Source organism: Eretmochelys imbricata, chromosome 25 (genome assembly GCF_965152235.1).
Source record: "Eretmochelys imbricata isolate rEreImb1 chromosome 25, rEreImb1.hap1, whole genome shotgun sequence".
Lineage (NCBI taxonomy): Eukaryota > Metazoa > Chordata > Testudines > Cheloniidae > Eretmochelys > Eretmochelys imbricata.
In genome coordinates, this window is record NC_135596.1 from 14104588 (window position 1) to 14129887 (window position 25300).

Here is a 25300-nt window from a genome sequence, read left to right on the forward strand (position 1 = left end):
TCGGGAGTCTCTGGGTGCTGTTTCTGTTGTTACAGAGTATTGCTTTGAGTCTCTCTCTGGGTGAGTAGTTGTTGTTACAAGGAATTGCTTTGAGAACAGACTCTGTCTTAGAATGTACTAACACAATTAGTAGCTTGCAAGTTTCACACAGAGAGGGAAAGAAACAGTACCAAGAACCAAGAGACCTCTTAATTAGTAATACCCTGGAATTTAAACTATGGGGAATCAAACTCATTTGTGATTTTAATACAGAACTTCTTTAATATGATCCAACATGTCGAGAGTGCTCCGCTCCCTAGGGGCCATGGGATGCAGAGTGTAAGTTAGAGCAGCCCTGGGGCTGCTCTAAGTTACACTGCAGCCTGGGGAGGGCCCTGCACACCTTTTAAGGTTAAAGGCACCTTAAACCACCCACTCCACCTCTGTCCCCAGCAGAGGAGCCAAGTAACTAGGTACCTAGTGCGCTGCCTCAGCACTGGCATTTACTGAAATCAAAGGGGCCAGGCAGGAGCGGAAAGGGTTAATCACTGCGCTGCTTACACTTGCTTATCCGAAAGCTGGGCTGGTGTCTTTGCACAGACAAGGCCTTTGGGTTTCTCCTTGCTGCAAGGTTAACCCAGACTTCATGACCTCCTCAGAGTCCAAACACAGATAACAGCTCTCCAGTGACTTTTAAAATCTCTCTCTCTCTCTCTCTCCCTTTTCACCCAGTTTTGCTGTGGCTGCCATGAGGCCAGACCTGGATTTGATCAGGAACCCCCTCAGTGAAAACACCTCTAAAAAGGAACAGATGCCTGGTGTCTCAAAGCGAAGGGCCCGACAGAGGCAGTGATGGGATGGTGGGGGGTGGGGGGGTAGATGGACTGTCACAGGGGAGGGCCTGGAGGGCTTATAATGAGAGCTGGTTGGGCAATGGGTATTTGTCACAGGAATGTTTGGCTTTTTATGGAAATTTTTTTTAAAAAAGGCCAAAAAAACTGGAGAGAAAAAAAAAAAAGTATAAACATCAAATTTGTGACAAAACCTGAAAAGTTCCAAGGAGAGCAGCTGCTTCCCCAGAGAACTTTCATCTCGTCAAACCCCCCCAGTTCTCGGTATAAATTAGGACGGGAAATTTTTGCCCAGTCCTGCTTCTTCTGCCTGCACAGTGGCGGCTGCGGAGGGGCCAGCCAGGGAGCCCGCGGTCTTGTGCGAGTTGCACCACTGGCCCTGCAGAAGTGCTTGAGCCACTGCCCTGCCCTGACCTAATCCACCAAGGCGCTGCCTGTGAAAACGCACAGGCGAAGTGCAGGGCATCCCCCCGTAGAAACTGCCCTGGCCGGGGCTGGAGTTGCTCCTTAGATGGACACTCGCTGTGATGAGGATCTTTGGATTCAAGGGCTGGTCAGTTTCACGCTCTGGCTTTGCATGGAGCTGCACCAGGTTGCTGGGTTTCCTCTCTGCTCTCTCCCCGATGAGTGTCTCCTTCACACGCCCCCCCCCCCCCCCCACATCTGACTGGGATTTACTGTGGGGTGGGGGGAGGGGGGACATTTTGACTCCTGCTCCCTTGGGGTGGAGTTGCGCAGCACGCCCCTGATATCCATGATCGGACAGGGAGCACTCACGGTCACTCAGCGCCTCTCTGCCTGCGCTAAGGCATTGCAAGCAGAGCTTTGGGCCCCGGGCCCTGGCCCTGCAGGATTGGCGGTGCAGGAGCTCCCCTGGGGAGGCAGGCAGCCAATGGGCCTTGGGGCATCATCCATCGCTGCTCGCGGCCTGCTGAGGCTGTGTGCGTGTGTCCCTGAGAGCCCGACCGAGTCGTACAGCCATGTGGAGGGAGTGGGGAGCTCTCTGCTCCCTTGTCTAGTGGCAGCATTTTGCAGCCTTGCTCAGAAGAGCTGTAAATCACTGCACCAGTGCAAGGCGGGAGTTACTGGATTCTTTTTTCCACCCACTTATTCGGCTCTTCTCTCCTCTCCCGCATCCTGCCATCCCTTACCAGGAAGCACCTGACACTTACCTCTCAGAACCAGCCCCAATTCCCCTGGTAGGTCCCTTCGCTAATTACACGCTTTCCACCATTGGTGAGAAAGCTGTGACAGCCAGTCATTGCTCATAACCTGCCACCACGCCCTGGGCCCTGGGCTGGAAAGTGCCTTTAAAAACTTCCTCCTGACGACTTCCACCTGCTCTCCTAGCCCCAGTGCTGAAAGGGTGCCTGGCGTTGGACACATACTCCTTTGGCCAAGCCTGGATGACCTTGGTCTCCCATCAAATAAATCAACACCCCTCTGAGAAACTCTAAGCAGCCGCCTCCCTTATCGCAAACCTGCTGGCTAAGTGACTTTAGAAAAACGCTCACAGCCCAGAGCTGCCCAGGTAGACTGAGAAGCTGCTTCATCCTAAAGGGGACCTGGATTGCCAAGGAGTCTCCCAGGACATCCCAGCTCCTGCTGGCAGCAAACTATTTTCTCCTGTCCTGCTCTTGTTTTCCTAGCAGTTTAGTGGGGTTTGATTTAGTTATTTATTTATCTGCTTATGAAACTTACTGTGAAACAAGGCTTTTAGGAATCTTATATCTTTTTTAAACACAAGGGAACATTTTGCTGAGCACAACACTGGTTTGGAACCTGTTGCCTTTTGATCTTCTCACCTGTATCAATTTCACTGATCACTCCTTTTTAAAATTTTTTAAGCTGGGTATTTTCTTTCTTGTGCCATCACCTTTTGGCTTTCCAGGCACTAGGGGGGAAGTGCTGAGTGTTGGCATTGTTCTGAATAGACAAAACAGGTTTGGTTTTGTTTTTTGATCAGCCTCAACTGGACTTGCTTTAATTTCTAACGATGTGTTTTAAAATATTGACATTCTGGTCAGTTTCAGTTTGTAAAATATTTTGATTTTTCAGAAAGGATCCAGGCCAGATGGTTTTGTTTGTTTAAAAAATATTTCTTCTCCCCCCCCCCCCCCCGGCTGATCCTGACACCGTGAACATAGAGACTTTTCTGCAGTGTGGGTCTCTCTGGGTCCTGGATCCAAACTGTGAATTTCAGTTTCTGAAACACTTTGATTTTCATACACAATTTGCTGTTTTTGTTGGTTTAAATAATTATTATTTGTTCCCTTCTACCACAGTGAACCTTCACTTGGTTAACTGTAGTGGTTTTTTTGTTTACAGCCCTTTGCTGCCTATCTGTGTGTCTATTTCTGTCTGTCTGTGGCCCTATCTAGGCGCTTTCCAAACTGCCCCTGCTTTGCTAGCAAAGCTCTCGGGTGGCTGCGTTGAGCCAGCAAGTTACGGCACAGGGTCCCGTTGCAGGCCTAGCTGTTGATTTGCTTGCGGGGGGGGGGGGGGGAACTTGTGGGGCTGGGTCTGTCCGTGTCTGAGGCGGGGGCGTTGCTCGGATAGCAGCTGGCTCGATGTCCCAGGTGGGCAGCATGGAGGTTTTTATGCCGGAGATGCTAACATTCAGCCTCTGGGACTACGGAGTATTTGGTCTGATGCTCCTGGTCTCCACGGGGATTGGGCTTTTCTACGCCCTCTCCAAAGGCGGGCAGAAGACCAGCGACGACTTCTTCACTGGGGGGCGCCAGATGTCGGCCGTGCCTGTGGGGCTCTCGCTCTCTGCCAGCTTCATGTCGGCCATCCAGGTGCTGGGTGTGCCGGCAGAGGCCTACCGCTACGGCATGAAGTTCTTGTGGATGTGCCTGGGGCAGATGCTCAACACCCTGCTGACCACCTACCTCTTCCTGCCCGTCTTCTACCGCCTGGGGCTGACCAGCACCTACGAGGTAAGGGAGCCTGGTGGGACACAAGAGACAGGCCTGGGCAGACACGTATCTGGCTTCCCAGGTGGCTTCCCTGCGGGTGGGTTTGTTCAGGGTTTGCTCAGTGCTCATGAATTTGAGGGGCTGCTAGGATTGGCGAAGGGCATTTACGGGGCAGCAGGAGCTGGGCAACCTTCCCCTGCTAGCCCAGCCCTGTGTCTCTGCTAAGCACATTCTCCTAGTTGCTGAGTGGGAAAGGTCAGGAATCCTGCTCTCTGCTGGCCATCCAGAGTCTTATCATTAATAAACACCATGGATAACAGGAGCTGATAAATCCACTGTCCCCAGATCTCAGGACACAGGGGTGGGGGTCAGACGGTGCCCCCTGGGATCACAGTATTTCCTCTCTCCTCCTTCAGCCTGAGAGGCAGGCTTGTCTCATGGTAAGACTCAGGACGCCTGGGTTCTATTCCCTGCTCGGGGACGGATATGGTTAGAACAGGGGACTAGGAGTCTGGTGTCTGTCAGCGCCAAATGCCTGGCCCAGGAGAGCAGCTGCCTGGATTCCTGGCCCTGCTATTATCCCTGACAAACTCCAGGGCTCCTCACTGGGCTTCCAGGCAGTGCAGCTGCTGGGTCCCACAAAGGAGCCTCGCTGCCAGGGCCTTGGTGGGGAGAAGGCTGAGGTCAGGCGGTGCATGCTCCCCCAAAGGGCTGGGGAAGGATGCGGGGGCACTGATCACCTTCCAGAGCTGGGTGGGGGCAGATCACAGCTTCCCCAGAGCCTGGAGGTCTCTGGCTGCCTGTCTCTAGCTCTGTGAGGTCGCTCAGTGCTCTGGGTGCTTTATTCTGTGCCTGGTTCCCTCAGGCTGAGCATAACAACCAAAGCTTTCCCACGCCCTGCTCAGGTTCTGTCTGGGAAGCTCAGCCCTTAAAGACTGAGTCCCCAGTATCACAAGTGCCTCACCCAACGCCCTGGCTTGGATTCCTGTTCTTGGCTTGCTGGAGCATGTGCTGGGACCTGTGTTAGCGGCATCTCTGAGTGGTGTAAACAGCGTGTCCCTGGAGGGGAAGCATTAGCGAGCCATGCAATGACACGCAAGGTAGAGAGCTGGAGCCACCTGTGAGGGGCAGTGGTCTCTGTGGAACCTGAGCTCTGCCAGTTCCCATGCTGGCTGGGGACTCGGGAGATCTGGGAGTTCCTGGCTCTGCCCCCAACCCCCTTCCTTTCCTGGTGCCTCAGTTTCCCCTCTGTCCAATGAGGCTGATGTCACGTCCCTGACTTGCTGGGGAGTTGTGAGGACAAATGCATTAAGGGGGGGTGGGGGGAGCAGACGGGCCCCTAGTTCTAGTCCTGGGACTGGAATGCTGCTTCCACGGAACAGCGAAGGAGGCGTTTGGGTGCCCAATGACCATGAAAAGGAATGGGATCTGGGAGCCTGAATCCCACTCTTTGCCTTTAGCCAAGTGCCCGCGACCGGCTCAGCTCCGGGACGTTCTCTCCCTACTTAAGCACATTTATGCTCCGAGGCCCGTTCACTGTGTGGTGGTGGAAAGGCGGCTGCTCTCCAGAGCTCCAGGGGTCCCCCTCTCTGTCCCACACACACACTGTCTGGCCGGTGAACCCACGGCACCCTTGGGCCGCTAAGTCCCAGGGGCACTGGATCTGTGTACTGGAGCCCCTGAGAGGCCAGTGCTAATCTCATCGGAAGGGTCAGAACCGTGGTTTGAACTCTGCTCCCTCCGACTTTCTTACCCTCCAAACCTAGCACTGCTGTAAATCCGAGGGGCGGGGGAGCCTGCTCTGCGAGGAGCAAAGGGGTTTGCAATTCTGCACCTGTGCAATGTGTTGTGGGGGGCAGGGGGCTGCACTGACAGGCTGAGACAAACCATCACAAAGGAAGGAAATGGGTTAGATTGAGTCCCCTGAAGAACCAGACTCCTCCAGGACCCTCAGCAGCATTTGGGGGCTCCTGTCCCAGCAGGCTTGTGCTGGGGGTAGCTCGGCGAGAGGCTGGGGAGCTGCTCAGAGATGGGTTGGCTTGTTGAGGCCCCTCCCGTGGAGGAGATGAGCAAAGAGGTCAGCAGCCCTCTCCCCCCCCCCCCCACACACACTGAATTACACACCCTGCTCCCCGTTCTCTCTTGCAGTACCTGGAGATGAGATTCAGCAGGAAGGTTCGTCTATGTGGGACCATCCAGTACATCACTGCCACGGTGCGTGGTCCCGGGGTCCGGCTGGGGCGGAGTGGCATGTCTGGGGGTGGGGGCCGCACAGGCAGAGCGGTCTAAGTACAATGACATAGTGGGGTCTGAGCAGACGCCTCTCCCGGCCTCAGCTAAAGGATCCGCTCCACAGTGCAGCCTAGTGGGTAGGGCACAGAACTGGGAGCCAGAGCATGGGGGATCTAGCCTCACTCTAACGCCATGGGGCAGGTCGTGTCCTGCTGGGTACCTCTGTCTGGGGGGTGCCCACTGTGAACAGCATGAGGGTCAAGGGTTGGGCAACAGCTGGACCTACTCCAGACCTGGTCCCCGTTATCTGATTTCCCCCCCGCCCTCCCGCCATCCCGCTGGGGGCTGAGCTCTTGCTGACGGGCTCGGAGTGCTCTGTGCTGACGATGGGTTGGGATGCTGTTTCTTCCACCTGCAGATGCTGTACACAGGGATAGTCATCTATGCTCCTGCGCTGATCCTCAACCAAGGTACATCCCAGGCCCCCCACGTGATTCCTGGTCTCAGGGTCCTTGGGCCAGTGCCCTTCATCCTGGAGCGACGCCTGGAAAGGGGAACGTGCAAATAAAGGGGCCTGGCTGGTGTTCTTTAGTATTTCTCTTCCCATAGTGCCAAGGCACAGCCCAGCCCCCCATCATGCCAGGTGCCGCCCTCTGGGTCCTGCCCCAAGCAGCTTACAATTGAAGCCCTTCCTCTATACCCTTTGCTGCGGCTACAGAGTCTTTGTCCTGCCAGCCCACGACTCCCGCTGGCCTCACTGACTCCCGTGGAGCTATGGCCGCTGTACACCAGCTGGGGCTCTGGCCCCATTGGCTTAGTGGGGCGATGCTGATTTATGCCAGCTGGGGATCCGTCCCGCTAGCTCTTGTGAGCGCCACCGCTGTCTGACGGGCTGCAAACTTTGGCCCTTAGAGCCGACCCAGGCCCCGAAGTTCAGGGCTGGGGAGAATCGGGAGTTCTGTGCCGAGCCCGGTTCCCTGCGGGCCGCACGGCTGGGTCAGGGAATGTCTCCCCTTAGCTGACTGACTTCTTCTTTGGTTTAGTGACAGGGCTGGATATCTGGGCGTCTCTTCTCTCCACTGGAGCCATCTGCACCTTCTACACCACCATAGTGAGTACCAGCCCCTCCCTCTCTGCTGCTGGCACGTGTCCTCCAGCTTTCGACTGGTTCCACTAGAGATCCCAGAAATCAGAGAGACGAGCAGGCGGGTGGGATGGGGCTTGCCTGGGGTATCCTGGTGCTATGCCCAATGCAAAGGGGCTTCCATCCTGTGCCCTGCGGGGCCCTTCCACAATCTGCTGGCAGGTCAAACCAGCGATGACATGAGGGGGAATATTAGCTCGCTGGGCCATGTCCCTACCCGGCTTGGGATGAGCTAACCCTTGGGGCCAGGGCCCCAGCCCGTGTAAATCAGTGTCCCTGCATTGACGTCCACAGATCGGTGCTGATTTGCTCCAGCCCAGGCTCTGGCCCCTGGGGGCTCTGTGATGTCACTTTGGTGCTGGCCGCCCAGGGCACTGACCCTCCTCTTCTCCCTCTGCAGGGTGGGATGAAGGCTGTCATCTGGACAGATGTGTTCCAGGTGTTCGTGATGCTGTCTGGGTTCATTGCCATCCTGATCCAGGGGACGCTGCTTGTGGGCAGCCCTGGAGCAGTCCTGGAGATCGCATCCAACCACTCCAGGGTTAACCTGCTTGAGTAGGTGCCTTTCCCAGCATGGACCTTTCCCACCAGAAACCCACTAACTCTGAGCCACAGGACTCCTACCTCCAGGTCCCACTCCCCTCCCAGGGCTCGGACGAGAACCCAGGAGTCCTGTTTCCCATCTCCCTGCTCTAACCGCTAGACCCCACTCCCCTCCAGACCTGGGACCAGTCCCATGCTGGCTACAGAGGTGTCCTTGCTGAGCAGGGCTGCTGTCTGCCCCAGGGTTTTTCCCTGCCAGCTTCCATTTTTAGTGGGGCGATTCTCAGGGCTGGCAGTCTGCGTCCCACACTGGGGCCCTGTGGGATATTCCCACAGCAATGCGGTGTGACCCTTCCCGGCTGTTCATTGTACCATGACAGCACCAAAATGCCAGCCCGTTACACTGGGATGTCCCAGCATGACTGGGGTGGGAGGTAGAACTGCCAAGATGCTTGGGGGCCCCTCCCCCAACCCCACACACTCACTTATGGGGCTGGGAAAATAGTCTGTGTTGGGAGACTCTCCCCCTGCATGACTAGCTTAGTCTGTGTCTCGCCCTCCCCTTCTGTCTACAGCTTCGACCCAGACCCCAGGAGCCGCTACACCTTCTGGACCTTCACCTTTGGGGGCACCATGGTGTGGCTCTCCATGTACGGCGTGAACCAGGCCCAGGTCCAGCGCTATGTGGCCTGCAAGACGGAGAATGAGGCAAAACTGTGAGTCCCCACTGCTTCGGAAAGGGAAACTGAGGCAGGGTTTAACTTCCTAGGGAAGTGAGAGCCAGGCTGCTGGGGAACTCAGCATAGAGGGATGCAGGAAGCGGGACCCTGTTTGAGTCACCTCACGGTGACTGCGGCCAGTGCTGGCGGCTGAAGGGTTATGATCCAGTGTTGCCATGTAAAACTGCACTTATGGAGCAGGCAGGATTAGAACCTTTGATCGTCTGGTCTAACTGCACACGCCTCTATCCCCTGACCTGTCTCCTGGCTGGCATGGGAAAGCCCAGGGTGCAGGTGGGACACAGGTGCCCTCGTCCCTCCTGATCCACCACTGTGCAGGGGGACGATCTGTCTGGGGTTTATTGGCTCGTACATGCTACTATCTGCCCAGATACCGGTATCTCTAATATCAACATGGCCGCTGCCACGGAGCCTTATGCCCCTCCTCCTGTGTGAGTCTATAGACACAAGCCATGATCCGTCAGGCACCGATAACCCACCCTGGCCTCCTCCAGTGTTCTGATAATGGCCGGGGGAGACTAGCTGCCCCACCCGGCTGGCCATGCCAGCGCTGGGACCAGCCCGCCCGTACTTATCGGTGGCTGAGGTTGTGCCTGTTCCAAGAACCTCGTTTCGTGCAGGGACATAAAACCAGCAGAGATTAAAGCTCTTGGCTGCAGTGAGATCTTGTGGCAGTGAGTTCCCCAGCCCACTGCATAAAGGATGAAATGTGACCATGGGGACTAGCTGGCTTGGGGTGGAGCTTAGTGAGGAGCCACTTGAGTGATGGGGAAAGGAGGCGGGGGAGAGGCCTCAGCCAGGGCTGAGGTTTGCATGGTGGGGGTTGGGGAAGAGGAAACCTTCCCTCCAGTCTTGTCAGGAGTGGGGAATGGTGAGGGATTGTGGAGAGGAAAGTGTCCCAGCTAACCAGCACTCCTGTGGAAGCCAAGAGGGGATTTCCCAGCCGGAGAGTCAGGGGAAGGATCCTTCCTGGATCAAGGCAGTGGTCACAGAGTTAAGTAGGTCAGCACAACAGACAGATGCTGCCAGGGAGCCAAGCTAGGGTGTAGCTCTGCCAGGAAGTGGAGGTGGCTTTTGCTGAGTAATTGTGCCCTGCAGCTCTGGTTTGTTCCATAAACAGGTAGGATGTTCATTCCTCAGGTAGCTTTGTCCCATCCCGGGGTCTCCCAGGGACCCGGGCAGTGGCAGGAAGCCATCGATGAAGCCAGAGCCTGGAAGGCTACAAGTAGTTATCACCGATCTCTGGGGGAAGCGGGCACCAGTGACAGGAGACCGTTGTTCTTTGCAAAGCCAGCCCCAGCCCCTGGATTTCTCGTGGTCCCTGCAGCTGGGCCCTATGTTAGAGGGGATCTCGCTGTGAGCCTCCCCGGGCTGTGGGCCAAGTCCTCTGGGATTACTTTGAGTTCTGCGCACCGTGGGGGCAGCCGAGGGGCTCTGCCTGGTGTGCAGAGGGGAGGGCTCTCCTTGGAGGTCGGGATCCCGCCCTTGAGCTGGGGCACATTTTGGGGAGCGCAAGCGGAGCCCTGCGCTGAGAAGGGCGAGGCTGGATACAGGCCTGACATGCTGTGCCCAGGGCCTGACCTCCAGAGGTGCTGAGCCCCTAGGGTGCCCACTGGCTTTGGCTGGCCTGGGGGTGCTCTGCCCCTCTGCAGGTCAGGCCTGGGGCGTCTCAAACCAGGCTAGCGCCCCAAAGCAACAAGCTCTGTCTGGCAGTGTTGGCTCTAGTGCAACTTGTGGGTCAGGGTGAGGAGGGCACCTTGCTGGGGGGCCCTACAGTGGAACCTCTGGGAGTTAGGCACCCACGTCCCATTGAAATGGGGCACCTCCGTCCCAGCCTGAGGGCATGGGTAGCTTGCCCTGCCTCTGCCGTGGGGAAGGGGGATGAACACAGACCACTGGGGCTGCTGAGCCAGCACGAACAGTGGATCTGCCCAAGCCTGGCGGAGGGGAAAGCCGGCTCCTGGCCAGACGTAACTGTGTGGTGTTGGCTCTGTCCCGGTTGTGATCTCTGCCGTCCATGTGTTCTCAGTGCTCTGCTGGTCAATCAAGTGGGCCTCTTCTTCATCGTCTCCAGCGCGGTGGGCTGTGGCATTGTGATGTTTGCGCTCTACAAGGACTGTGATCCCCTCCTGGCTGGATACATCTCTGCCCCCGACCAGGTACCCACGGCCTGGCTGGCCTCTGTCCCTGCTGCAGGGGAGCCCTGCTCTAGTGAACTGAGGGCTACTTGAGCAGCCAGGGGGAACTGCCCTGTTAATGACTGGGTGGAAGAGATCAAGACAAGAGGCCAAACTGAGGGAGCTTGACAGGTCGTCTGGTGAAGCCCCTGTGTGGATCATTAATTCTTTAGAGGGCAGAGCACAGGCCTGGCAAGCAGGACACCTGCATTCTTTCCTTAGTGGTTGGCGCGTAGGACTAGGAATCAGGACACCTGGGTTCTAGTCCTGGCTTGATCCGGGGTGGGTCCCTTCGCCTTTCTATGCCTCAGTTTTCCTATCTATAAAGGAGGGCTGATGCTTTGCAAAGTGCTCCTGGGATAGGAGGTGCCATGCCTGGCGCTCGATATTCTGCTGTTAACCCACGTCTCTGGGGCATCCCCTTCTCTGCGTCCTGGTCGACGGGTTTAAGCTGCTCTCCGAGGGGGTCCTTTCCCCCACCCCCTACCAGTTCTCCTTAGAAGAGGGGGTTTAGTCTCACTCTGGAATAACCCCTCCTCCCTGCCTCTGGCTCCTCTGTAACATGGCCATCTCCTCCCTGCAGTACATGCCCTACCTGGTCCTGGATATCTTTGAGAAGTACCCGGGCGTGCCCGGTCTCTTCCTGGCCTGCGCGTACAGTGGGACCCTCAGGTGAGAGGCAGAGCCCAGCTTCCCCAGCAACTCATCGCAATAGTGACTGTAGCCCTGGGCTCCGTTGGGGGCCCAGCTATCCCACCCCCACCCCGCTCCCCTTTGTTGTTCCACGGCTCAGAGCTGGCTCTGGGGTGGAGCTCGTCAGCTCTTTAAACCCCCCACAGCCATTTGGGACAGGAAGTGAGGAGGAAAGTCGCTGTGCCCAGCTGCAGCTAAAGGGGCAGTTCTGGGCACAGACTGCGGTTGCCGGCACTGGGGATGGATAGGACTGTGGGGCAAGTGCCCCTAATCCTGTGGCACAGTGCCCCCTAGCGATGTGCTGAGGCATGAGCACTGACCCAGAGGGGAGCGCGCCCTCCACTCCTCCCTCCACATCAGTCCCTGTTGGTCTCCCATCCAAAACTCCCTCGGGCCCAACCCCACCTAGTCTGGGAGTCCGGAGGATGACAATCCCGTTGGCCTGGCATGCATGACTCTCCTCTGCTCCTGTCCCGTCTCTCCCCAGCACGGCGTCCACCAGCATCAACGCCATGGCAGCCGTCACCGTGGAAGACCTGGTCAAGCCCAGCATGCCCTCCCTGTCGCCACAGAAACTCACCCTCCTCTCTAAGGGACTCTGTAAGTGTGGGGCTGGAGGGAGGGGGGGGATCCTTGCATTGGCTGCATGGCGATGGGGCAGCGGCAAAGTTCGGCATTTGGCTGCCCGGGCCCTCCACCTGGGGGTGCATTTCACCCTGGCTGCTTAGGGCTCCATGGCTAAAGGGGAGACACATCAAAGTGACCTGCTGCCCAGCCCCAAGCTGCTCCCCGCACCTCCACCATGCCTCAGCCCCCTGCAGGGGGTGGGTCCGGTGCGGCTGCTTCCCTGGCCTGAGGCTGTTTTTTCTCCATCCCGCAGCGTTGATCTACGGCATCTCCTGCATCACGGTGGCTGCCTTGTCTTCCCTGCTGGGAGGCGGTGTGCTGCAGGTAAGCTTCCTCCCACCCCGCCCCCAGATGGTGCCATGCCCCAGGGTGCTGGTTCGATATCCGCAGGCTTTGTCCCTGGGCCCCGGCCAACAGCCACTGCACTGGGTCCCCATTGCTTCGGCTCATTTCACGTGAGTCATGGAAGAGCTGTCGAGGTGGCAATGACGTAGGGGTCTGCCAGCCAAGGGCTCTGTACCCTGTCGCCCACCCCCTGGCCCTATGCTCCTCCACCCCATCTCCTGCAGAGCATCAACCACTCTATCTGAAGTCAACAGAGCCTCTGAAAATCAAGTTCCGGGCATCTCCCACTGGGATTCCAAGACTAGAAGCTTCCCAAAGTTTGGGAAAACTTTGGGGCTGTGTCGGCACCAGTGATGAATATATTGTTGCCAACGCTCTGGAGTTTGGGATCATGGCTCTCAGGTGCCCCTCAGCAGCAGGATCCCACAGCAGCTGTTGGGCTGCAGCTACGTAGCCTGGGGATGGATCAAGTTGAAACTCAAGTCCCCTCATTCAAGTGCATGAGGTTTTTAAGGCAGGACAGACCATGACTCCTGGCCAGACCTTCCTGACAGGAGCTGGTCAAAACCCACCCGTCCTGTCCCGCTTTTCTTAACAGAAAACAGAAATGTCCACAAAACCCAATTTTATTTTGTGATGTTGGGGGTTGGGAACCACTTTTGGTTGTCCATGAAAATTAAATTCTCTCCTGAAAACTCCCCTTTGTCGAAAAATCAATTTTTTCATTTAAAAAAAAAAAAAAAGTTGAGATGGGAAAGTCTTGCCTTGCTCTCCTCCCGGGCCCCTGAGTGCCAAACCCTATCCAGATCCTGGCTGACCTCCACCCCATCTCCATCTCTCCAGGGTTCCTTCACCATCATGGGAGTGATAAGCGGCCCTTTGCTTGGAGCATTCATCCTTGGGATGTTCATACCCGTTTGCAACACAGTCGTAAGTCCCTGCCACTTTGGGGGGAAGGAGGCTGCTTCAGTGCATCAGACTTGGGGTGCTGGTGCTCGGCTTGGCTCTGGAGCAAAGGGAGTGGGAGATCAGGGGCATCTGTGGGCTGTAGGTGGGGTGTGGGCTGCCAGCTGCCTTGTTCGACTCCAGCTGCCGGTGCCTGTCTCCAGTTGCTCCCGAGAGACCCGGAATATGCTGGCCCTAGAAGCAGGTACCCGGCTGTGTGCGCGGAGATGCCCGAGAGCTGTGGGGGAATGTCTATTGCCCAGGCTCTGGCTGAATCCTTGTTTCTTTTCTGCTTCTAGGGGGTTTTTGCAGGCTTGGGGTCTGGTTTTGTCCTCTCCTTCTGGGTGGCGGTGGGGGGCACCATCTACCCACCCAGTGAGGACACCATGGGAGTGCTGCCTTACTACGGAGACCTGTGCCCGCTCTACAATGCTACCGAGGGGATCAACAGCACCATTGTCCTGGGACCCCTGCCTCCGCGGAACGTCTCCGCACCCTTGGAAAGGTGAGGCCGGGAATGAGGGAACCAATCCAGCAGGGGCTGAATATTCCCAGGGCTGGGAATTGCCTGGATCGGAGGCTGTCCCAGGAAAGAGATGAGGGCCAGCCCGCAAGCGTACCTGTGGGTCTGAACTCTCCCAGAGCCTGGAGGTGCGCTGAGCTGAGGGTTGGGTTCAGACCCATTATCCTCTAGGGTTTGAGCTGCGGTGGTGGTGGGTGGTTACTGGGTGGCGCTGCTAGTCTCCCAAGGTCTGTTCCTGAGCGTGTGAGCCGACAGCAGCCGTGTTCTGAAGACCTCCTGGGTGGCTGTTAGTTTCACGATGGAGCTTCTTTGAGGGGAGCTGTTGCAAACAGCAGGGGAACTCGCTCCCTGCCTGAATCTCTCCGACAGGAGTCCGGTTTGGGGACAGTTGCTCCCTGACCCTGGGCAGTGGTGCATGGGTGGAGAGCTCTGACAGAGGGGCTTGGCTGCATGCCGTCTGTAATGGCTCTGGTCCAGGACTGGGGTAGATCGGGTAAATAAACCAACAAAATATGGGACACTGATTTCTCCTCCTGCAAAGCCCCGACCACATCAGATGGGCAACTCTGTGATTTGGCAGTATTTGTATTCCGCACTGATAGTGTGGTGGGACCTACAGACCTCCGGTTTGTTGGGTTCACAGTGCGAGGCTCAGCCCTGTCCCGAAGACTTTCCCTTCTACGAGCCCAGAGGTCACAGGGGGCTGAGCCAGGCTGGTGGGCTGGGGGGAAGGTAGGGCAAGCAATATAATAGGGGATGACCAAGTCTCAGCCTTGGTGACTCCCAGGAATAGAACCTTCCTTGACCAGCCTAGATGTACCTAGTTGTGGTTTTCTTTAGCCTATCACGATATCATTCCCTCTGCTTTACTACAATGTCACTTCCTTCGCAGGCCGGCCATTGCCGATGACTTCTACGCCATGTCCTACCTCTACTTTGGGGCTTTGGGGACGCTGTCCACTGTGGTGGTGGGGGTGCTGATAAGTTACCTGACAGGTAATGCCAGCTGCGAGGTGCCAGCCCAGCCAACGGGCAGGGGTGCCAGATGTTGGGCTGGTCCCTGGCATCCCACGGAGCTTGGGACTGGGTGGAGGGCAGGAGAGAGGGGGGCAGATTTGGATGATCTAGTGAGAACGCGGCGCTGGTGCAAAGGGCCAGACAAGCCTCCAGGATGCGTGGGGCGCCCACAGCTCAGGGGCGGTGAAGGAGCAGGCTTCCCCCATGGGCTGTCCCAGCCGTGACCTCTCGTGGTAACCGGATAGTTCAGTGTCTGTGGCCAGTTCAGTCCTTGGCCTCTCTGCAGAGCCTGCCAACGAGTGACAATAGCACGGACACATGTCCATGGGGAGCTGGGCTGATACCCCCCCCCCCCAATTCGTGTCCCATAGCCCAGCCAGCATTCGGACAGCAGCAGCTGTCCCCACCGGCAGCCTACGAAGGATAGGATCTGTGTCCCATCACCCCCACGACTGGACCGAGCCCCCACGCACGGAGAGGGTCAAATGAGCTTCTCCTGGAGACTAGCAGAGTGTGGAAGCCCTGGGACAGCGACCTGACCTCAGGCCCCCACCGGGGGAGGGAGGATATTCTTGAGATTAAACTTTGGGAGGGGGAGTCAGGACTCCTGGGTTCCATTCCCAGTTCTGTCATGGACCCGGCATGTGACCTTGGGCAAGTCTGGGGTCTCTGTGCCTCAGTTTCCCCATCCGTGACATGGGGAGAATGCTCCCTGGCCTCGTCGGCAGGCGATTCAGCGTCCGCCAGGGCTGGAGGGCGCCGGAGGTGGTCGAAGACTGGCACAGGCATTGCCCTGCCCTGTTCCATGGGGTCTTGTTTAGCCAGAGTTGTCATTAGACAGGGACTTTGCCCATCCGGTTTTCATTGTTTTTTGGTAGGTCCTACCAAGAGAAGCCAGATGCCCCGGAGCGTGCTCTGGTGGGACATTATCAAGGAGACCTCTTCGCTCTCCCCAGAGGGCGGGAAAAACCCCTTTGAGGACAGTCTGACCAAGGTAACAGAGTCAGGGTGGGGCTTGGTGCTCGGGGGAGGGCAGGAGGGTTCTCTCTCTCCCTGTTCCCTGCCAAGTTTCCACCAGCCCAGTTTGCAGCCCAGTGGCTGCCTGGGCATCTCTGGGCAAAACCGCACTTCAGTGCAAAGCAGGGAACCAGCGCGGCCTTGGCCAGACACCAGAGCCAGGTGTTTCCAGCAGGGACCCTCCGCCTTTCCCGCAGGGTGTCTGCCCCGGGTGTTCCCAGGGCTCACTTCAGGCGAGGCAGCTTTTGCATGGTCTGCCTGGCTTGGGGGGCTGCGAGCGGGGTCGCCTCCCCCACAGGAGATGGGCTGAGTATGTCACTCGTGGCACACGGCACGGCCGGTTCGCTGGCCAGGCTGGCGATGCTGCAGTGGCTGGGCAGCCCGTGCTGGGCAGGAGGCTCGCGCTGGACATGTAATGGGGGGGCGGGGAGAGGAGCGGCATTTTTCAGTGTCCGCCCCCACGTCAGCCCCACCTCCTCCATCTCCGCTCTCCCCCCGCAGGACTCGGGGGTCTCCCCCACTCTGCAGAAGAAGCCGTTCAGCTCCTCCACGTTCCTGCTGGCAGGGCTCACGGGCAGCGAGGAGGCCGACCGGGCGCTGCTGGCGAAGCAGCTGGAGGCGGGCGCCCCCTTGCAGTGCAACTCCGAGGAGTTCCTCTGGCTCAACCACCCTGTCGATGCCGGCTGCTGCCACCTGCTGCGAGAGACCAGCGTCTAGGGCTGGGCAGCGCCGCTGAGCTGCGGCCCAAAGGGGAGGCTGCGCTGGGTTCAGCCAGCCCCCATCACCCCAGAGCCAGCATGCGGGGAGGGGAACGAATCCAGCCCCTGCCCCAGTGAGGGAGCAATGGACAGAGCAGCCCTGGGCTGGCCAACCCCCTCCACATTCCCCCAGCAAGGACATTCTGGGGGGGAGTATTACAGCACCCCCCACCCTGCACCATCCCCCTCCAGGGGGTGCCTGTGGCTCTGACTGGCCAGGCCGAGGCTGACACGGCAAAGCGGCTGCACCAAGATACCTGGATGCTGCAGGCGTCAGCCAGGCACAGCCCAAGTGGGTTTGGGAAGGCAGTAGCCATACGGAGGGCCCAAGCTGCAGCCGGTGCTGAGCCCTGTGGCTGTGACAGAGCAGGGCCTTGTCTAGAGCTGCCCACCCCCTCCTGGCTGCTAACATAGCGACAGATGGAGCCCTGGGATTTAGGCTGGTGATTTATGGGGAAACTGAGGCAGGGAGCAAGCAAAGGGCTTGGCAAGTTGGAGAATGGGCCGTGGAAAGAACCCTGGAGTCCTCTGCTGAGCACCAGAGCAGCGCTCGCCACATCTGCTATGTAAAGGGCACCGGGGGGAGAGCCCCACGCCACCTGCCCCTCCATTCTGAATCCCCCTCTCAGGTTGCCCACGCCCTCACCTCTGCACCTGGCAGGGGATTGTCTGCGCTGTGGATCCAATAAACCCCAGCTAGGCCAGCCCCCATCCAAATTCTGCCTCTGCCCCCCGGCCCCACTGCAGCAGCAATCGGCAGCTGAAGCCACCCGGCACTAAGTACCACATCAGCTCATTTTAACCGGTGTGGGGAATGGTGTGGGGCAGGGTTAGGCTGAGCTCTGGGGGACAGATGGGGTCAGGTCAGCTCTGCCCTGGCCTCTCAGGCCAGCCATTAGGCCGCATCCCCAGCTGCGGTAAACAGGCCCTAGCCTCGCTGATGTCCTGATTTCTAGGTGGGGCTGCGGGCCGAGCTCTCTCCTTGGGCAGGCTCAGGCCCGACCTGGGGTTTTTAGGGAGTGTTTGGAGTTAACAGTGTCTCGCTCCAGGCACCCTCTGGCAGCATATCGGCATGGCTTCGAGACTCCTGCTTCTTGCATAACTCCTCTGTGCCTGAAGTACTTTATCAACCCACCGCAGACCGTACCTGCTCATGAAATAGCTTATCTGCCCCCTGTCTATCTTATCAGGGGCACACAGCGCCTGTTGACTGTAAACACCTTGCTCTAATAAAGATTGAGAAGGAAATAGTTAGTGTGTGTGTGAACGGGGGTGGGGTTGGGGGGGGGAATGCTGATTCCACCCAGAGCGGGGCCAAAGGAATCCTTATGGGGAAGGGCTTGTGGCTGATCCTGAGGGCTGCTCCTAAGTGCTAGGAGATCTCATGGGTCAGGCCCAATAGCCAGCAGGGTCCCTTTGCACCAGGCCCAGACACAGGGGGAGAGACAGCCACTGCCACAAGGCACTTACAAGCGAGAGGAAGGAAGCATCGTTATCCCCAACTTACAGCTAGGGAAACTGAGGCAGATGCAGGGACTCACCCAAGGTCACCCACCAGAGCAAGGAAGTGAACCTAGATCTGCGGAGTCCCGGCTCAGGGCCATAGCTACCAGCCGCCCTGCTTACTCACAGCGAGCCTGTTGTCTATGCTGAGGCCTTGCCTCCTCTAGCCCCTGCTGGGTGCAGATGGGACTTTCCTGAGCCCCTTTAGAGACAAAACCTGGATCCAGATGGCAGGTTTGGTCCCCCTCTGGGCTTGTCCTGGGCCGTATTGATGCCTAGATGCTAAAGCTCAATAAAAGGTTCAAACAGCCAGCTGCTGGCCCCAGTCCCCTCCCTGCTGGTTCTGGGTCCCCTCTGCTGTGGTTCCACCATGAGGAGCCCTGGCTTTTAGTTAGCACCCGGTCCCCTGCACCCCGACTCCTGGTGTTTCCCGGCCAGGGCTGAGGGCAGAGCGCCTCCTGGGCGGTGCAGCTCCAGCAGAGGGAGACATCACATTAAGGCCCCTTGGCAAGGTCCCAGTTCTGGGCTGACTGGGGGCCGTGGCGTAATACAGGTGGCTGGCTGATCTCAGTTACAGTCACACACCTGGGCTGCCCATCTAGCTGAGGTCATGCTCAGGGTGTTTGTCCTTGCAGTGCCCCTGGGAGGCAGGCAGTGTTCAGATGGGGAAACTGAGGCCCAAAGATGAAGCAAGTTATCCACAGACTCTTGCACAGCAAGGAGTTGAACCCAGGTCCCCCAGGTCAGAGAAACAGGCTGTAACCCCACTGCACTGTCTTCTGCTTCCTAGAATGGCTCAGAAATTGAAGGGCCATAGTGCTACATCCTATGGCTCCACCCCCCAATAAGTACTGCCCTGACAGGCCCCACCCCTTAGCCCAGGGTTTACTGGAAAAGCTCATAATGCATTTCCCCCCAGGCAGCAGAGCTGGGTTGAGCTGTGGTGGGGCACATGTCTGGGGGGTTTGCTTTCTGGGGCAGTGCTCACTGGTGTTGTAATGAGGGTGAGTTACACTGGGGTAAATCTGGCCCGGGGAGCTGGTGGGAGTGGTGTCTGGCCCTGGCACCAGGGGAATCAAACCCAGCTTAAAATCCAGAGAACTGAAAAACAGCTACGGGGAGCAGGATCAGCCAGCAAAGCCCTGGCTGCTCGCGCCCTTGGAGGAATGCAGTTCTGGGCTCACAGGAGACCCCGCGATGCACCCCTCAATGGTGGGGGCCAGACGGGATCCAGTGACATCCAGCACTAGCTGTGGTTTGGCAGAAGGCCCTTCGCCCCTCTAGCCTTGTCCATATTCCTCGTGCACCCACCTATGGGTCAGGCATAGCCTTTGATGTGGCCTCAGCAGACTACCCAGAGGGGGAAATTCACCCTTGTGCACAGGTCCCCCACCCCTGGCTGTGTATTGCATTTGGTTAAATACCAACTGGAGCCAGCTGGGTTCTGAGCTGGGACTAAAGGATCCCGCTCGTTTGGCCATTTCCAGCCGATCCTGCTTATCCCTTCGTCAACAGCCGTCAGGTCGCTGGGAGAAACGCATTTTGGCCTGTCAGTTCCTGCTGAGCCACCTTGCCTGGCTGTGGTGGGTGACTGCTCACTGAAGCCAGGTGGTGTCCAGTCGGGGAGCCAGGTGCAGCTGGGAGGCTGCCATGCAGCGCAGCTGATGAGCTGGTTGGTGACGGCTGCTTGGTTGGATGTTTCCCTGACCCCTTGTGCAAAGGAAAACCCAACTGTGCCGATGTTCACAAGTGCAACAGGAGCACGTTGGCCAAGATCCTTTGCGGCTTTCCAGCAGCTCTAGGGCCCTCTATCCACGCCGCAGACACGGCTGCCGTGCTGGCTCAGAGCTGGCCGTTGGGAGGCCGAGTGAGCCCAAGGCAGACTTGATGCAAACAGCCCTTCTCTACCCTTTGATCCAGCTGTGCCTCAAGCATGGGAATCCACTAAAAGTGCCCAGTGACCTATCACTGCTGTAAAGTGTCAGCTGCCTGCCTCCGGTGAGTTATTGCTGGATCTGAGTAATCTGCCAGCTCCATCATTGCATAATGTTAGCACGGCAGTTTCCTGATTCTCCACGCCCCTTCGCTTGTATCTCTGCTGCAGATGCTCCTGTGTTTCTTAAGATGGGAAAATCCACGCTGTGGCAACTCCTTGATTTGCCCTTATCATAGCAGGTGAAAGGGGAAGTGATGCAAGTGTGGGAATATCAGCTGCTGGGAGTCCAGCCCTGCTAAGTAACTAAAAGATTTGAATTCAATCTATGGGGAGCTCTGATCTGTGATTTTATTCCACCTGCTTGATAATCTGACATTCAGAGGGCTAATCGGGACATGTGCATTGCCTAGCGCTGCTGGGTGCTGCGTGCTTAAAGTGAGCTGAAAAAGGGGTGCGAGGTGTGGGGGGCGGTCTGCCAATCCTTTGGTGTTACATGGTTAAAGTGTGCTCCTCAGCAAAGCAGCTCAATTTCAATGTGGGGTTAGTTGCTGGATCTGGGACCCCTTGCAACTCCCCTGCCCCATGTTAAGCACTGGCTGGGAAGTGAAACGGGCCATGGAGGGTGGGTGCCGCAGCTGGCATGGCATTAGGGAAACAGAGTATCAGGGAGCATGTGCGAGGGGATTGCATAATCTCTGACTGGGTTTTGCTACCAGAGAAAAGCTCTAGAGGCCGTGGGGTATACTAGGCCACTGGGCAGTCAATTGCAGGACGGAATGACCCCAAGCAGAGGCTACTCCAAGGACAGGGAGGTCAATACTAGGACGGTCTGGGGAACAATAAACTCCCTTTAAAAAAAAATGTCAGAGCTGGTTTGTGTCCCCGTGTTCGACATCAATTGACTTCTCTTTTTAAATTTAAACAAACTTTATTGATTTAATGTTTCTGTTTGTCTTTTTTAAAGGAATGAATTCGTTTTGCATATTTTTTGGATAATTCTCTGCCCCCTAAAAGGCAAAATCAACTCCAGAGTAGGACCCCGAGGGGGCAGCAGCGAGCAAAGTAAGATTAAATCCAAAGTGTGTTGCTTTTCAAAGCCCCACCTACAAACCAAGCACACCCATTCATGACCTCAGAGTGAGAGACTGGGAACAGCAGCCTGTGCTGATGTCTGTCCCCTTCTGTCTACACTACACAGCGTTTAGCGACATGCCGCTGTCGCCCCAGCCAGGCCGCTACATGTCGGGCAGCATAGCCACTGTTTGTCAGCTCTCCTGCCAACAGAAAGCTTCTACCCCCAACAAGCAGCGTTTGTGTTGTCGGCAGGAGAGCGCTCCTGCTGACAAGGTGCTGCTCACACTGGCATTTGGCGCGGCAAAACTTTTGTCTTTCAGCCGGGGGTGGGGTGGGGTGGGGAGTTTAACACCTCTGAAAAACAAAAGTTTTGTCATTGAATTGCCAGTGTAGACATAGCCTTGCACTCTTTGATCAGTGGTGAAATCATTGGCATTTACTTTGTCATCACTAGGGTTCAGGGTAAACGTCCCCATTGACGTGAAAGGGACACCACATCCCTTTCAGAGATACTGCTTTAAACTGGCCACAGACTCAGGCAGATGTCACTGCATCGGTTATATATGGTCACACTGAAGAGATGTTTTTTTTGCATCCAGAAGAACTGGAGAGAGACGCATTTTTAAATTTTTTTTTTTTATCCTGAAAGCAGATTCTGAAGCAGAAAAAGCAGCTACCAGAAAACAGCCCCGGATGAATGAACTGGGATTTCTGCAGACTTGTGCTTATTACTGAATTGTGACGTAGGCCGGGAAGATGGCAGGTGGCGGGGAAAGCCTGTGGAGTCAGACTGTGGCTAGTCCCCCTTTGGTTTGTTGTGGCTGCCTCTAGCTCTAAGGGCTTGTGATGCTTTCACCTAAGTGCACCTGGGCTGATGAGAAACAGCCACCATCGAAAGGCAAGCAGGAAACTGGAGGAGCTGCTGACTCTGCTACAAGCTCCTTTTGCTCCCAGACACGCAAAGATCCTGACCAGTGGCCCAGAGACAGGGTCCGTGACTGCAAAGCACCCTCTGGCCACAGTGCAGGCACCCGCTTCAAAGAGAGCTCAGCTGGGGTTCTCGAGTGGCCCTTTCACCCCGATCGCTCGAGCGGCTTTTTAAACATTTATGCTGCATGATTCCATTAAATAAACCGGCCGGCTCACCCATTGTGCTCTGCCTCTTTGGGAAAACATCCAATAGGCCAAAGCTCAGCCCAGTTTAATAGCAGAGAAAGAAGAAGGCTGACCTGCAGCCATCTGCTATCCTCTGCCTGGACTCCTTCCACACAAAGCTTTGCTGATGCCCTGCAATCCTGACCCGCAGCCCCCCTACCATGCCCGCTAGCTCGGTCTTAAAACTCCTGATAACACTCAGTGCATTGCAAGCCTGGCCTAAGGCCCCCCCGGCGGGTGAACTAAGCCCACTCAGTTACCCCAACTTGAGTGGCATCTTTGCAGCACCAGCCGTTATCTGCTATGGTGTTGGATCATATTAAAGAAGTTCTGTATTAAAATCACAAATGAGTTTGATTCCCCATAGTTTAAATTCCAGGGTATTACTAATTAAGAGGTCTCTTGGTTTTTGGTACTGTTTCTCTCCCTCTATGTGTGAAACTTACAAGCTGCTAATTGCGTTAGTACATTCTAAGACAGAGTCTGTTCTCAAAGCAATTCACACAGAGAGAGACTCAAAGCAATACTCTGTAACAACAGAAACAGCACCCAGAGACTCCCCGCCCTTTTGTTGTATTAATAATTGTGATTAAAATAGAGATAGAGGATGTATGTGGATGGATGCTTGGTGTGGATAATAACTGAGTGATCAGGGAGGTGCCAGCCTAAGAATCCAGTGTCCATCGGCTGAAGAAGGCGTCAAGTGGAAATAAACAGAGGACCCCCGGAGGGCAGACTGGAATCCACCCAACAGCATCAAGAATGGGAGAACCAAAGAACAAGATAACATCTGGCAGCACGGAGCCGTCAGGAATGTGCCATCTGCTGATTGATTCAGCAACAGCATGATGAAGCAATTCCCATAGACTGGCATTGGAAGAAATTCCTATAAAAATGGACTTTAGAAAGTGAGAACTTTAGGGTCTGATTCTGCAAACCAACTTCCAGGAGCATCAGATGAGCATCTGACAAGGCCCTGCTCCCTCCTCATGTCCAGGCCACCTGGCCAGTGGCTTGGGATGAGCAACTCTAAGGCTGGTAACTATGATAACAACCTTGCAGAACGTGTGTGTGTGTGTGTGAATGAATGTGTGAATAAATATGAACTTGAATGGAATGTTACAGCTATAGCTAACTGCAGACTGAAAAGGAGGACTTGTGGCACCTTAGAGACTAACAAATTGATTTGAGCATAAGCTTTCGTGAGCTACAGCTCACTTCATCCGATGATGTAGCTCACGAAAGCTTATGCTCAAATCAATTTGTTAGTCTCTAAGGTGCCACAAGTCCTCCTTTTCTTTTTGTGAATACAGACTAACACGGCTGCTACTCTGATAACTGCTTACTATGATTCTTTCTGTATTCACAGTAAATGTGGTATTTTGCCTTTTCCCCTTTAATAAGATCCTGCTGGTTTTTATTTTATTGGTATAACAACGGCCAGCACAGAGAATGGTGAACTCCTGGCACTCATGTATGAACTCAGATTTCAAAGAGGGGTTTTTTTTGGAGGGGGAGGAGGGGGAATTTGGGGTCAGTAGGGAATTGTCTGGAGGGCTTTCACCTTCCTCTGCAGCAGGAGGTGTTTGGCACCTGCTGGGATTGTCTGGGCAAGTCCATTCTCTGCCACGGCAGGGGCCTGGGGCCCCGGTGCACTGCTGGGCTTGTCAACCCCGGAAATGCTACAGCGGCCGGCGCGAGGTATTTTCCCTTCGACGCAGGAAATCCACCTGCCCGGGAGTCGGTAAATTCCCCTGTGGACCCAGTGCTGTCTACAAGCAGGGTAGGGTCGGTATAGCCTCGATTTTTCACACCTCTGAGCGCAGGTGCTGTCCCGATGTAAGTTGCCAGCATAGTGCCACGGTCCTGGGCTCAACGGAGGGGTAACCGGGGAAAGGGCCGTGCTACAGGGGAGGTTGGCGAGCCTGGGCCCGTCTGGCCTGTGACCGCTGTGCTATTCCAGTCTCCTCTTGCTCTGTGTCTGTAGCAGCCCGGGGACTTTTCTGAGAGCTGGGATGGCGAGACGTAGCCTGTATCGCCCCCTGGTGCCCCAGCGGCCACTGGCAACGCGAGCGATGCTCAAACTCTGTTCTGCTTGGTCGCTGGCCCGGCCCAGCCGCAGCCCCCCACTGCCGGGAAGACCGTCACCCACACCACATCCCAAGGTGGCTCCGGCAAGGTGTGGTCAGTAGCAGGACAGACACCTGGGGCTGTGTTACTGGAAGGTACCGTGGTCCCGCCGCAGCTAGGGTTGTAAGCACCGGGTTATAGGGAACCACGGGCCCCACCAATAGTCTGGAAAGCAGGCCCAGACCCTCCCCCGCAGCGTTTACACCAGGGGCACAACCAGGATTGTGCTAAGGGGGGACCCAGGTTACCTGCCTACCTGCCCCAAATTTGAGTGGTGGTGTGACCTGGTGCACGGAGTCATAATGCTGCTCAAATTTGGCCTGGCTGCCCCTCCGTTGTGCCATGCCTACCTGGGAGGCTTTGCCCCCTTGCCCCACCCCAGACCCTCAAGTTTAGGGGCTCTACCCCTTCCACCCCCATTGGGGGCTTGACCTCATCCAAAACATTTACAAACCTGGTGCCTATGGCTGGGGCAGTGGACGTGGGTTCTATTCCCAGCTCTGCCATGGACAAGCTGCATGATCTTGGGCAAGTCACTGCCCTGCTCTGTGCCTCAGTTTCCCCTCCTTTGAGCTCTTCAGGGAAGGGCATGTCTCTCACTGTGTCTGTGCAGCACCCAACACAATGGGGCCCTGAGCTCTGTTAGGTTTCCTAGGCATTTAAGATACATAATAACATTATCATATTCCTGTCTTGGATTTTCAGCCTCACCACATGGTGTTAATGCTGGGGGCGAGTGGGGCTGGGGAAAGAGCACAGGGGACTGTGTTCGATTTCCCTAGGGGTTGGGTGGATTTTATGTGGCCAAGTGTTAAGTTAACCCTCCCCCACACCCAGGAAGCCTTCCTAGGCTTAAATCGCCTCTACTAGAGTAGCTGGATAATTTTAATGACCCCCTTGCTGGCCTCCCCACACCAGTTGTAACTGCTTGGATTATCTCATTTCATGCTCCAGTGCGTCAGCTGATCCTCACAGAGGCCAGGGAGGGAA

The 25300-nt window shown here is 56.3% G+C and overlaps 1 protein-coding gene across 1 annotated transcript; it reads left to right on the top strand.

The window, feature by feature from the left end:
- Positions 1-3400: 3400 nt before the first annotated feature.
- On the top strand, positions 3401-16471 carry SLC5A5 (solute carrier family 5 member 5). The gene is made up of 15 exons (XM_077842061.1): positions 3401-3772; positions 5900-5965; positions 6402-6453; positions 7027-7094; positions 7528-7682; positions 8246-8386; positions 10440-10569; positions 11171-11259; positions 11768-11880; positions 12161-12231; positions 13096-13182; positions 13497-13702; positions 14613-14716; positions 15616-15731; positions 16256-16471. The coding sequence occupies exons 1-15, from the start codon at positions 3401-3403 to the stop codon at positions 16469-16471; spliced, it is 1986 nt and encodes a 661-aa protein (XP_077698187.1).
- The last annotated feature ends 8829 nt before the right edge of the window (positions 16472-25300 follow it).

Bases quoted from the DNA above. Each gene is read 5' to 3' on its own strand.
- SLC5A5 (XM_077842061.1), top strand. From the start codon at position 3,401: ATGTCCCAGGTGGGCAGCATGGAGGTTTTTATGCCGGAGATGCTAACA. The intron at 8,387-10,439 runs GTGAGTCCCCAC...ATGTGTTCTCAG, and splicing joins ACGGAGAATGAGGCAAAACT to TGCTCTGCTGGTCAATCAAG. The intron at 13,703-14,612 runs GTGAGGCCGGGA...CTTCCTTCGCAG, and splicing joins GTCTCCGCACCCTTGGAAAG to GCCGGCCATTGCCGATGACT.